The sequence below is a fragment of the Platichthys flesus genome, chromosome 3 (assembly GCF_949316205.1).
Source record: "Platichthys flesus chromosome 3, fPlaFle2.1, whole genome shotgun sequence".
Classification (NCBI taxonomy): Eukaryota; Metazoa; Chordata; class Actinopteri; order Pleuronectiformes; family Pleuronectidae; genus Platichthys; species Platichthys flesus.
The window spans coordinates 14,009,803-14,022,605 of record NC_084947.1 but is presented as its reverse complement, the minus strand read 5'-3'; the positions used below and the strand labels follow the sequence as shown (position 1 = coordinate 14,022,605).

At 42.0% G+C, this 12,803-nt stretch overlaps 1 protein-coding gene across 2 annotated transcripts; it reads right to left on the bottom strand.

The window, feature by feature from the left end:
• Window positions 1-884: 884 nt before the first annotated feature.
• unc45b (unc-45 myosin chaperone B) lies at window positions 885-10,303 on the bottom strand. Of its 2 annotated transcripts, none has more exons than XM_062382120.1 (20): window positions 10,161-10,303; window positions 9,285-9,446; window positions 9,164-9,200; window positions 8,893-9,068; window positions 7,748-7,837; window positions 7,464-7,631; window positions 7,169-7,334; window positions 6,900-7,070; window positions 6,405-6,576; window positions 6,024-6,324; window positions 5,665-5,759; window positions 4,847-4,988; window positions 4,624-4,764; window positions 4,389-4,516; window positions 4,123-4,189; window positions 3,799-3,912; window positions 3,074-3,189; window positions 2,868-2,985; window positions 2,589-2,744; window positions 885-1,278 (listed from the first exon to the last, which is right to left on the bottom strand). In XM_062382120.1, exons 2-20 carry the CDS (start codon window positions 9,444-9,446, stop codon window positions 1,006-1,008), a joined length of 2,793 nt encoding a protein of 930 aa, XP_062238104.1. In that variant the 5' UTR covers window positions 10,161-10,303; the 3' UTR covers window positions 885-1,005. The 2 variants fall into 2 exon arrangements, with proteins under 2 accessions (XP_062238104.1, XP_062238103.1); XM_062382119.1 differs by lacking the exon at window positions 10,161-10,303 and adding an exon at window positions 9,863-9,922.
• Window positions 10,304-12,803: the final 2,500 nt, after the last annotated feature.

Genomic DNA, 12,803 nt, shown 5'->3' with positions numbered 1-12,803 from the left:
CTGGCTACTCTCTCTCTCTCTCTCTCTCTCTCGCTCTCTCCCTCTCTCTCCCTGCCGGTCGTTGGAGTTTTTTTTTTTTTTTTTTAAACCGTCAGTTGGCTCTAACCAGTTTTATTTTACTTCACGCACTGAGTGTCTGACACGTTCTAGGTAGTAGTGGTATAAAAAATATTACAAATTAAGCTACACACACACACACACACATACTCCCCCTCTCTCTCTGTCTCTCTCTTACTCACTCATACGCACACTCACACACACACTCCCGGGTTAAATCACACCCACTTCCGGGTTAGGCCCCGCCCACTCCGAGTACGGATACGGATACAGACAATTCACATGGTTAACAGATACAGATACAGATAATGCTGTACTCGCTCATTATGATACTTCCGCTAGGTGCGTAGTTAACTTTAGCCTGTAAGTTCCATGATAATAGCCAAAGTATATGTGGTTATTACATTGTTTGAACAGGATCAGAACAGTCTTTGCGCACACGAGCAGCTTGAGAACATGGAGAAAGAACAGCTGAAATGCACCTCCAGAAATACAAACATAGCTTTAACATTTTAAATCACCTGGTACAATAATCTCACCCCTAGCAACCATTACAGAGCTAGACTTTAAAGGACGTGGTTCCCTTTTTTTTTATCATTTATCTCCAGTATCTCTTTTGTTGAGGTTTAGTTAGTTTGTAATTGTATTTATTTTAGGTAGGTAGGTACAGGTAGAGACGTAGTAGGTTGGTAGGTAGGAAGGTAGCGATTGTCTGCTTATTTGTTACATATTGAAACTGAAACATTTAGCTGTTATGAAAGTACTTTTTTTTTTCGCTTTTTGTCCAGGCACATATGTTGAACAGAGAGACAAGGTGCATGGAGGGAGACAGGTTGTTAAATCCTTTAATATTTTTGATGTGGAAAAAGCATTTTGAAAAATGTCTCTATTTAACAGAGGGAACAAAGAAAAAGGTCCATTGGTGCTGTTCTGGTTGTTGCCATCATTTTAAGAAGGGTTAGTGAAGGGTTTGATGAGGCCGAGATCCATAGCTTTAACAAGGCATGTGCGCGCCACGTCAATGGGCTCCTGCCTCTTGGGATTATCCTCCGCCTTGCCAATCACGGTGAGGATTTCCAGGAGCTCGCTCTCCATCAGCTTCTTGGCCAGCTCGTTGTTGTCGGAGCTGAGCATGTTGTAGACAATAACCAGGCCGCGGTGCTGGACCTTAGGGTTGGTATGGAGACATAACCTCTGAAGGATCTCGAGCCACTGTTCAGTCTGTTGGGAGAGTTCAGACACGGTGAAGTGTGTGAATGATGAAAACAAAAGGAAACACAAGTTGCATGCATATGTCAGCGGAGTCAATAGGTGGAAATCCGGGTTTTGAATGGATTTTCTTTCCTTTTTTGTTTTAAAAGAGATTTCCAATGATTCTACAGCACCAGTGTAGTTTCCCTATGCTTATAAAAAATAAGCTATGTCACTGATGATGGCAAATTATTTTTCATCTCTATTATTTCAACAGCCTCCATTACAAACTCGGCCTATCGAACCTGAGATGCAATGCCATAAAGTTGGATTAAACTGCAGGATCCATTGTTTTTGGAGGCTGACCAATGGAGACTACTTGTGAGTCCACTTCTCTGTTATTAAGTCCCCTCTCACATTGTCATAGACGTAAGCTGCTTTCAGACATGCACTGTAGTTTTTTGTGACAGCTCCCTATTAGAATCTCTGGATAATGTCAGAGTGAGCTCATGGGACAGGATAACACCTGTATAATTCATCACAAGCAAGTGGCCGCTTTGATGACGTTTCTAACACGTGACAGGGTGCAAAAACTGAATAAAACCCATCAAATCTGGGGAATGTATTTGTTATGCCTTGTCTCCTGCATGAACTACCCAGAAGCCACCCACCACCCGAACACTCCTGAGATGTTCCAGTTGCCGTCTGAACCAGAGAATGTCCTTCTGTGTTCCTCATGTGTAAAAGGTCAAATCTGGAGAAAGTCTTAACCCCAACTGTCCAAACATTTTCTGTATTTATGATCTAACTTACTTAACCACATTAAGGTCTGTGTTAAAACCAGCTACAGATGTTTGGCTATTTTGTTAAATCCCAATAAAGTGCGTGGAATTCACAAACTTTCACTCCCTCAGTCCTTCAGTGTCACAAACAGTGCTGTGGTAGACATGGTGGGGTGCATAATATGTCTGGCCACAAAGCATAGATGAGGCAGCACTGCATGATGCCCCCCAAAAAGAACATCCCAGAGGGTAGACTACGAGTGTCCTAGTGTTTTCCTATGACATCGCATTCACAGACAGATTCAAGCTGCACCTTTACTCTAAAAAAGGTGCAGCTAAATTAGGTCATATTGTGCTTCAAAGTGTGAGTGGTCCTCATTATTTGCCATGGTTAGAAGTGCCAGATGTAAGTTATCAGTTCATGAGGTAAAGGTAACCACAGGATTTCTGAGCATGGGTGCGGGAAAATGTTTCAATTATTACATATAACAATAACAGAGGTCCAGACCTTGTTGACCTCATAGCTGGCTACGGGCATACAAACACTGTTGTACTTACCACCTTGGTCATTTTGGTGCAGAGCTTCTTCTGAGCAGCAGTGAGCATGGCCAGAGCTCCAGCTGCAGCTATCTGAAGACAGACGTCATCCTCACCACACAGCAGTATCAGCAGCTTCAGCTTATCATTGCCGTCTTCCATGTAACGCTCCTGAACCTAAAACAAAGTTGAAATGTTTAATTAAACCGCACCTGCTAGAAACCAAGCCGCAGTTTGCACATGTCTGACTGCGCACCATAAGTTATGAAGTAAGGATTTTGGCAACTTTTCAGTTCTCACCTCTTTGCATGACACGAGGTTGCACATGCACTCAGTGGCGGCCTGTCGGATCTGGTCGTGGTCCTCGAACATGTAGTTCTCGATCTCGGGCAGAGCTTTCTCTTTCACAATCTTTACTCTAGAAGACAGGACAACAATGTAACCACACTGAGGCAAGACCCGAAAGCTGCACCGAAGACACTTATTACTGAGGAAGGAGTTGTCACCTCAATTTTTCACTGAAGCCAGCCAAGTTGGTGAGGCCTTTCAGAGCTTCAAAGTTCTGCAGTCCATCATTTTCTGTGTTAAGGAGGGTCACCAAAGGCCGCACCACCTCATACACCTGTCAACAAAGCAACAGCTGAAGATGAAATCCAATAGTTACGATCATTTAAACCCCCAACAGAAGATCACAGCAATCAGAAATTCTGTAAAAGCTCTGCATCTTCCAGCTCCTGGCATAGGCGACATAGGCGGTTGCCTAGGTCAGTCACCAGTGAAGACCATCATCATTTGCCCCCGAACCGGCGCAGAGAAATGCGCTTCTTGTGTGACAGACAGGCTCGCACTAGAATTGCACATCATTAATGTTTATTTTTTCAACATGAATAGCTAGCTAGCTGTTAGTACAGCAGATTTCAGACTCTTTTTACATTTTTTATTAGATATTTGTATTGCTTTTCTATAGCCTTCATTTTTTAAATATATTTTTTGGTGAACTTGTTTTATTAACTAATGAATGTAACCTTTGGAGTAAAGGTAGGAATTTGCATTTGTGTGTTTGTGTGTGTGTGTGTGCTTGTATGTGTGTTTGTGTGCGTGCATATGTGGGGGGTAAGGGGGGGGCAATCTGAAATCTTGCCTAGGGCTCCAACATTGCCAGGGCCTGTCTTCCAGCAACAGGGACTCAAACAATATACATTCCCCTTTCAAAAACAAAGCAGCATCTTACCCTCTCCCCAGGGAAGGCGATTTCCGGGTTGGAAATAGCTGCAATCTTGGCGAGGGCATGACATGCCTTCACCTTTCCGACAGCTGTCCCCTCCAGAGCAAGTGGTATTAAAGCCTGGGGGCAGAGCAACAGTTTGATTTCAAAGACAGTGGCTGAACATCAGTGTGGATACTATGAAAGAACCAGTTGGTCTGGGTAGTAGCAGAAAAGGAAATATGAACTCTTGTTTTAGACATTTTTTTGGGTATTCAGCTGTGGAATAAAGTGGAAGGACTTGTCATGTTGTAGATTCACGCAACCTTGATTACCAAACCGATCGCTCACCTTTCCACCACCTTGGGCTACAATAATACCACGAGCTTTGGAATCCTCTGACAATGCCAAGAAAATCCTGTAGATAAGAAATACAAAATAAGAAAAGAAAGGTACTCTAATTTGTTGTATACATAGGGTTAGGGTTAGGGTTAGGGTTGAAAAAATGCTAAAATCGTTTTTTAGTTGCAGATTAAAAGATATGACTCGTCGCATATTGTGTTGAGTCACATCGTTCATTGTGTGTTTCCAGTGAGTTCCACAGAAGCTTCCCTCACCTTGCCAACATTTCCTTGGTCTGGTCGGTCAAGATGGCGTTATCAGCTTTGACCATTACAGTTAGAGCAGATGTGACACCGGCTTTCAGCAGCCTAGCCACTCTTTTCTGAATAAAGTCCTTCTTGTCCTGAGAAACAACGGTATGCAAAGTGGGTTTATGCACATGAACATGTGACAATACCCGCTCTGCCCATTTCTGCTGCCTGATACAGTTTTCTGTGCTTCCTCTTTTACCTTAGGGTGTTGCTCAGGCACATGTTGCTTGGAGAACTTGGCAAGCTGGACCAGCTCTGGGAGGATTTCCTTCTTCTCATAGCAGTTTGTGCAGTTGATCAGTGTGCAAGCTACTGAGTATAAGATTGTCTTGTCCTTCGACTAGAAAATAAAGAGAAATGTTATATCTACTCATATCCAATCAGATATACTGCAGGTTCGCTTCTGATTATAATTTCTATACCTTGGCCAGTTCAAACATGGCTTTCAGGGCAAGCTCGTCCTCAACAAAGTCATCTTTCACATCAGCATCATTAGTCAGGTAAGCGAGACCCTCGATAGCCCACTTCCTTGTTTTGGTATCAATCTGGGGATTGCAGAGCCACCTGAAGGAACAAAGGACAGGTTTAACACCATCCTGATGATGTCAAGTAGAAGTTGGCCAATCAGTGTACTTCAGTGTCAATTGATTTCATATTCTGAGACCAAAGTTAGGTTTTGTAAAAGGAAATCGTTTTTTTAGTTTTAATCTCTCTGTTTCTTGATTTAGGGTTGTTTTCTTACTGCAAAGCTTGAGCAAGTTGTCTTCAAAATTTCAGAGAGTAAGGGTTTTCTTAACAAACTGTTAAAATAGACCCTCTCACAATATTTGTTGCATGTTTAGGCAAACAATCATCTAAATCTCTTGCCAGCTTCACAAAGGGCCACCAGACTTCTTATAACTGAACTGTCTAAATTTAAGCTGATGTTGTTAATGATGAGAGGGTATGATAAGAAGAGGGTTTCTAATCAAGAAAAAATAAACCTATGAACACAAAGAATTTTGAGCCTTTCTTTACAAAATGCTTCAATATCATTTTTTCATTCAGTGGCAGAATGTTGTTTTATTTTTAAAAAACAATTGCCTGATTTTGGTTTCAGAATAGTAAATTGAATGAGACAAAGTTGTGCACATTGATTGCAGGGTACCGGCATATTCTGCTATATATCTAGGAATAAATCCATTTGCAACTTTTGTATAGTTATTGTACATTTGCTTATTGTCTCTGTGTGTGTACTCACTTTCTGCACTGCTTGGCCAGCTTCTCTGTGGAGCCCTCAGCAAACTGCCTTAAACTGTAATCATCTCCTCCAGCTGAACCCAGTTTACAGAGACCCTGCAGGGGACATTGAGATGAGCATATATACACATAGACACAAGTCATGTGCTCTCATCAAACTTTCTTACATCCCAACACAACTTTGAAGTCCAACTAAACAGCAGTATATTATTATATTTACTTTCCTTTATGTTCATACCGTGGTAAAAAAATAAAATATATATATAATATATATATATTTATATATATATATACTGTATATTAACCTGTCTTATATTAGCAAACTTCCTCTATGTTCTGTTCTTTCCTTGGGACACTCACCACCAGCGCACGTATTTTAATCTTCTCATTCTTTGTCTTCTTGTAAATATCCTTGAGCATCGACACGCCATTGGTAACAATGAAGGAGGCACGGGCCATCTTTGAGGATGCGTGGATCAGCGCCTCCACGGCAACCATCTGGTCCACCTCCCGCTCTGAGCCGCACAGTGCCACCATCATCTCCATGATACCCTGCCGTCCAACTAGTGCATTGCCGACGTCCACGGGTCCCTGCAGCAGCCCTGAGATTGTGTTGACAGCATGAATGGTCTTGTCCATGTTGTTGGGGTCAATTTTGGACCTGTGGAATAGAGACATTATAATCAGTTATGTCTTGATGGCAAAAAGAGCCACTCTGGTATCAGTGTTCTGTGGACATACTTGATGTAGTCATCACAAATGTCTCTGAAGTTGTCTCTCTCTGGGTCACAAGAGAGGTCGTCATACAGCTTGTTGAGCAGCACGCTGGCGATCAGCTGTGTGTTGTCTGTTAAGGGCAGCTGGTCTGGCAGTTCAGGAACCTGACCGCACACCTTGAGGATCTTCTTCAGACCTGGAGAACAAGCACATAGATGCATTCATGGATATCTGCTGAATACATCATGTCAGAGAGTCGAGGATCTAGCGACACGACTGTGAAAAAAACGCTTAAACTGCAGCAGGTCGGAGGACTTCAGCTGAGTCTTTCAAATGTGGCCAAGGATGGATTTAGGTTCACACAGTGAAAAGAATGTGATCAGATCTCAGGACGCACTGAGGACGCATATGGGTGCATTCTGACTTTTAGCTTCGACCATTTGTGATCGACTCACTCAGGACGGATGTTAAAACCAGGTCTAATTGGATTCTGAGCGATTTGATGAAGCCATCTCTCACCGTGATCGATGGTGAAGAGGGTTCTACTGTTATCTCTCCCTCTCTTTTCTTTGCGCGGCACATTCAGGGCCAGGAGGTTCAGCGCCTGGTCTCTGCCATGGCCGGACACCTTTGCATTTTGAACCATCTCCAGCAATGAGAGGAGGATGGATTTCAGGTCTTTAGCTGTGTCTGCAGAGGGACAGATGATAGAAAAAGTGTGAGTAGTGCTAGGGAGAAAAATACCAAGAGCTGAGGTCAGTCAGTTACAGACGAGGATGTGGTCTCACCCAAAACTAAGGCCTCTTCTTTCCCGTACTCCCTAGAGTCTCCACCAGTGAGGGAGTCATTGATGCACTGGAAGAGGTTGCAGGTGGCCAGTGCAATCTCCTCATTGTCGACTGCCATGATGCTGCACATCTTATCAACCCCTACCATGTTCACAATAGCCATGGCCTATCCAGGGGAGTGAAAAGAAACGGGTAAATAGTATAGAGTATATGTCTGAGTGAATCGTATAGGCAGGAGTTGCACTTTAAAATATTGACTCTATTCAGAAGATGCGATTTGTAAGACTATACTCACGCGAGCCTTGTGTCCTGTGCACATCCCTGACAAAGTACGGACAGAAGCCAGGATCATCTCGGGTTTGTTTGTCTCTATCATACTGAGCAGCAGAGGGACTCCGTTGTTCTGGAAAATCCTTTCTGCTCCCGCGTCCTCCCTCGACAGCACAATCAGGTTATTTGCAGCCTAGACATAGAAGAAGCGAATCAAAAAGTGGAAGTGGGGTTAAATCTGCAGCTTGAAATTCAGGAAACTAACTAATCTCCCAGTTATTTTTAATCCAGATTTAAAATAAAACCCACCTTTTCCCGCTTGTCTTTTTCCATCTCTTCATCGAGGAGGATTTCGAACATGTTCTGTACTCTCGAATCTGTAGAGAATGTTGTCTTAAGCTGTGGAGAACAAATGTTTTGTATGTGAAGGTTCTCTGATATCCTGGCATCATTTCCTGTGATCATCTCCTGCAATCATTTCCCCTTGATCATTCCCTGCCCATTTTCTTTGTGTCCAAAAATGTCATACTTATCCCATGAAAAAAGCAGTCACAACTAGAATAGCATTTATTGCATGTACCCCTGTCAAGGCCCAACAGTCACCTTAGGAAACCCCATTTAAATTCACTACAATCAATGTTATAAATATTGTTATTTTGTTGATGTGCCCAGTTACATAAGGCATCTAATGAATTTCTGTCCATCCTGGGAGAGGGAACCCTCGCATGTGGCTCTCTCTGAGGTTTCAATTTTTTTTCTTCCCTGTTCATAGGTTTTTTTGTGGGTAGCTTTTCCTATATGCTATACAAATAAAATTTGAATGATGATGATTCATGATGGATTCAGATTTGTATTGAATCTGCAGCAAATTTCTCACACTAAAAAGGAAAAACACCCCCCTGAGGATCCACACCAACATTTAATGGATTCTTCCCCGACATATACCACATCCCTCCACCAAGTTATTTGGTAATCCATCGAAAATGTTTTGTGTAATCTTGCATACAAATAAACAAGCCAACCAAAAAACTAAAAAAAACTCCCAGAAGGGGGTAAATATGATTTTCTTTTCAGGGGAATGTTGGCTGTTAAATAAATCTATGTGGAGGAAAATTCCACTGACTCTTCCGACTGTACCTTGAATAAAATGTTGAAACTAACAATTTAGGAGCACTTAAATGGCACTTACTTGTAGCACTTTGTAGTTTTGCTTTTATTTTTATAAATTTTACTTTCTTGATTCTTGTTGTTCTGGGTGTGTACCCTCATGGTTGAATGCACTTATTGTACATCGCTTTGGATAAAAGCTACAGCTAAATGAAATGTAATCGTAATTACACATTTTTCATTTGAAAGCAGTGAATGCTGCATATATTTATGTATAGTGACGGATGCAGTCATATACTGCCCTGTATGAATGTGTGCGTGGCTTTGATGTTCTGGTTAATACTGACCTTGGCCTGGATTTCTGCCCCCAGTCTTCGGAGAGTCTCCAAGAAGGTCTTGTTCTTTGGTTCGATGGTGGCGCATCTCTGCACATCTTTGAAAGCCATGTCTAGTTTCCCCAGTTTCTCCAGAGCTTGACATCGCCGGAACAAGGCTTTAATGTCCGCTGCATCTACATCAATTGCTAAAAAAGTAGGGTGGGTCACAATGAGTTCGTGGAACCTTAATTTTCAAATTATTATTTATTGAGTTATTTAGATTTTATATTGATTATGGTACCTTTGGATGCATCAGATGCTGCAATGGCATAGTTTTCCTTGAACGGCAAAAATAGAAAACATTATAATCACAGTCTATTCAACGGAGGAATTACAAATCTGCTTTAACAAAAACTGCTTACCTTTTTTAGGTAGCATGCTGATCTGTTCCTGTAAATGACAGCCAGCACCTTTTTGTCTTTGCATGGCTTGATGGCTGCAGTGTAGCAGTCAATGGCTTTGTCAATTTCTCCAGCCTGGAAGTGTTTGTTTCCCTCGTCTTTTAACTGGATTGCGTCTCCCATCTGGGGGAGAATTCAATCATCATGTATAAAATAAAGAAATCCTTATAAATCCTCAAATTTCATGTTAATTGATCATCAGCATGCGCGACAAGACGCACACGCTTCTTGTGTCTGACAGCAACACGTCACCAGCCAAAGCACAATTTCACAATTTCAGGTTCATGTGGCATGCGTCAAACGTCATATTTAACTAAAACCTTCCAATCACATACAGAGGGTTCTGGTTAGAAAATGAACATTTCAAACGATATAAAGGTTTAAAACAAACCTCCTGAACAGTTTTATACTTTTGCCCATTGTAACTGTAAATATCAACAGAACATAAGTATGTAACCAGTTCAAAAGCAGTACATATTTATAGGACAGCGATCATAACCTGTTAATATAATAATATCATTTGAATCTTTAAAACTTACCATTTTTGCTAAAAGGTGTCCTGCTGACCTGGCTCTCCTGTAGCAAATGGCCACGCACATGCTATCCCTAACTTTAAATGGCCAGCCCTGCAGGCCTTATTTGGGCATGGTCTCGTACCCCAAGTGGAGCCTTGAAACAAATGCTTCTTTTCTGATAGACAGACGCCACGTCCTCATGCTCCCCCTGATATGGCACAGTCCACCCCCCACTCTGCTCTTATCCTAAGCACCCTATCCATGCCTGATGGACACAGGCAAAAACAGGGACCAAAAGTTTTCTGTGGAAGCTGTGCTGTACCTTATGGAGTGTGTGTCTTGCTCAATCCTCTTCTATGGATCAGTTCCTCAGGTGTTTGTCCCACGTAGACGGCCTTCACCTCCAGTCTCCAGTGTTCGGTTCAGACTTTTTCTTTCTGGTGTAAGTTTCCCCCCACCAACACCTCAGTTTGTATTTATACTGCAGCTCAATGAGATGGGACAGGACTGAGTAGGACCATCCATCACACACAGGGGGTTCATTCCAAGCATACAAAGGCCCCTTAAAGATCATTTGAACAGAAGGTCATCATAAACCATGATTACTTGTGTTGCAACAAATATCATTTCAGTGTTTTTGAAAATATAAAAGGCTTCTTGAATGAAACTGTTATTTCCCATTCAATGAATTCCGCTAGACTGACCCCCGTCAGAGGTGGTCTGCTCCTGATAAGATCTATTTCAGTCTCAGACAGCTGAGAACTCACCAGCAAATGCCCAATGCCAAAGTGGCGGTGAGGGGAGGAGGGACCAACAGCTGTGTGACAAACAGAAGAATCTGGTAGCTTCTGGAAAGAGAATGATCCGGAATCCCACACTCCAGTGAGGTGGTGACCTGATGAACTGGGTGTTAGTCTCCTTCCCAGTGCATGCTGGGATAGGCTGCGGTCCCACTCTGAGTGTAAATAGGAAAAAGCATGTGGGAATTTATAGGCTGATTCATTACATAGAATGCATTCGATATATAGAACCCAGTGAGGCTGAAGTCAGGATGTCATCCCACTACAAAAGTCAATGTATATTATTAGGGTTGGGAATGCGCTACTCACGATATGATACAAAACGTGATACATGGCCCACGATCACATTTTAAATAATGTATATAAATAATATAATAAAATTGGTACAGTGATTCTGCAATAATATATTGACAACATGTAATGATACATCATGATATCTGTACAGCTGAAGAAAACAAAATGCCCCCAAAGAGGTAAAGCCCAGGATTTATGTATTCATTCATTGCAATGTGATATCACTTTCCCCGACACACATGTATTGGGATTAGTGACAATATGCTTCAATTAGCTCTTTGATTTAAGAAGGGGCCTGATTGTTAGGGCTTTGTTAATTATGCAGAGAAGATAAGACAGGAGGCTTTTCATAGACATACTGGGACATCCTGTTGATACAGAATTACAATGGTCCTGTCGAGAGTTGACAAGACAGAGGGAGAAATGGCTGATACAGGGCCCTATTGTGTTACTTTCATGTGCATATCACAATAGTCTCATGATTCATCGTGTAATTTATCAGATCACCAGCAATGGGAGAGTGTGGCTCAGGGGGTAGAGTGTTTGTACTCCAAGCAGAAGGTCAGCGGTTCAATCCTGCCATAGTGTACCTGGGCAAGATACTGAACCCTTATATGGCCACTCACTGATGTTGTATACACTAACTGTAAAATGCGCCTAATGTAATGTAAAAGACAATTTTCTCACTGGCTGTCATGCAGGAATGTCAACAGTGATAGGCGGTGGTCTAGTGGCAGAAACTTGGACTATGGGCAGAGAAGGTCTCTGGTTCGTCTCTGGTTCGACTCCACGGTAAGACAACAAAAGACGAACTTGGATTGATCTGTACAAAAATCTAAGAGTCTCCCTACCCTGTCTAGTGCCACTGAGCAAGGCACCTTACTCCCCCAACATCTGCTCCCCGAGCACCGTTCATGGTCGCTCACTGCTCTGTGTGTCCTGCACCAGATGGGTCAAAAGCATAACTTAAATTTCCCTACCTGCATGAGTGTGCCTTTGCATGTGTTTGGGACTAATAAATGCATCTTAATCTTAATCTTAATAAATGCTGATAATGGAGTTTGTTATGTCCAGTTGCAGAGAACAATCACAGGGCTTTTAACACAAACCAACATAACATAAAAACATCAACAGACATAAACCGTACACACTTGTACACATTGAGAGGCTACTTGTCCCTCACAATGAGGGAGCAGCAAGCCAATTGGCAGATGCAGAGTGGACGTGCTGGTGCGGGGCTAGGGTGTAAGGTTTAACAAAATAAACTTTAACAATTTGATGTCTTTTATTTAAAATATAGGAAATAAATGAAGTTTCATTACAGGATGAAATGGCATTATTAAATGTCTCTCTCTCTCTCTCTCTCTCTCTCTCTCTCTCTCTCCCTCTAACATGCAAACGCAGCGCAAAGAGGAGAAAGCTCTTTTCGGGCCTTGGCATTTGTCATTTGTGGACTATTAGAGCTTTGGTGCCACCTGCTGGTGTAAACATCTCTTACAGCTTGAGTGACAATTACACTGACAAATAGGGATTATTGTACCGGGTTCCTTACTTCAGGAGCAATATCACAATACAAACCCTCCGTTTTATGAGTAAATACCATGCATTAAAACGTGTACATAAGTTGAATTACTATCAGCAAATTGAACTGGCATGAAAAATAAATATGATATTTTTGTTTTGAGAGTATTTGCCCCCATTTGACAGGAGAGAGATTACCTCTTAAATGTTCATTGTGTAGAATTTAGTGACATTTAAGGGTAATGTTGCAGATTGCAGCTGAATACCCTTCACCTCACCCTTCCCTTCCAAACATGAAAGAGAACCTGTGGTAGCCTTCAGTTGTCATGAAAACTAAAAAGGCATCTAGT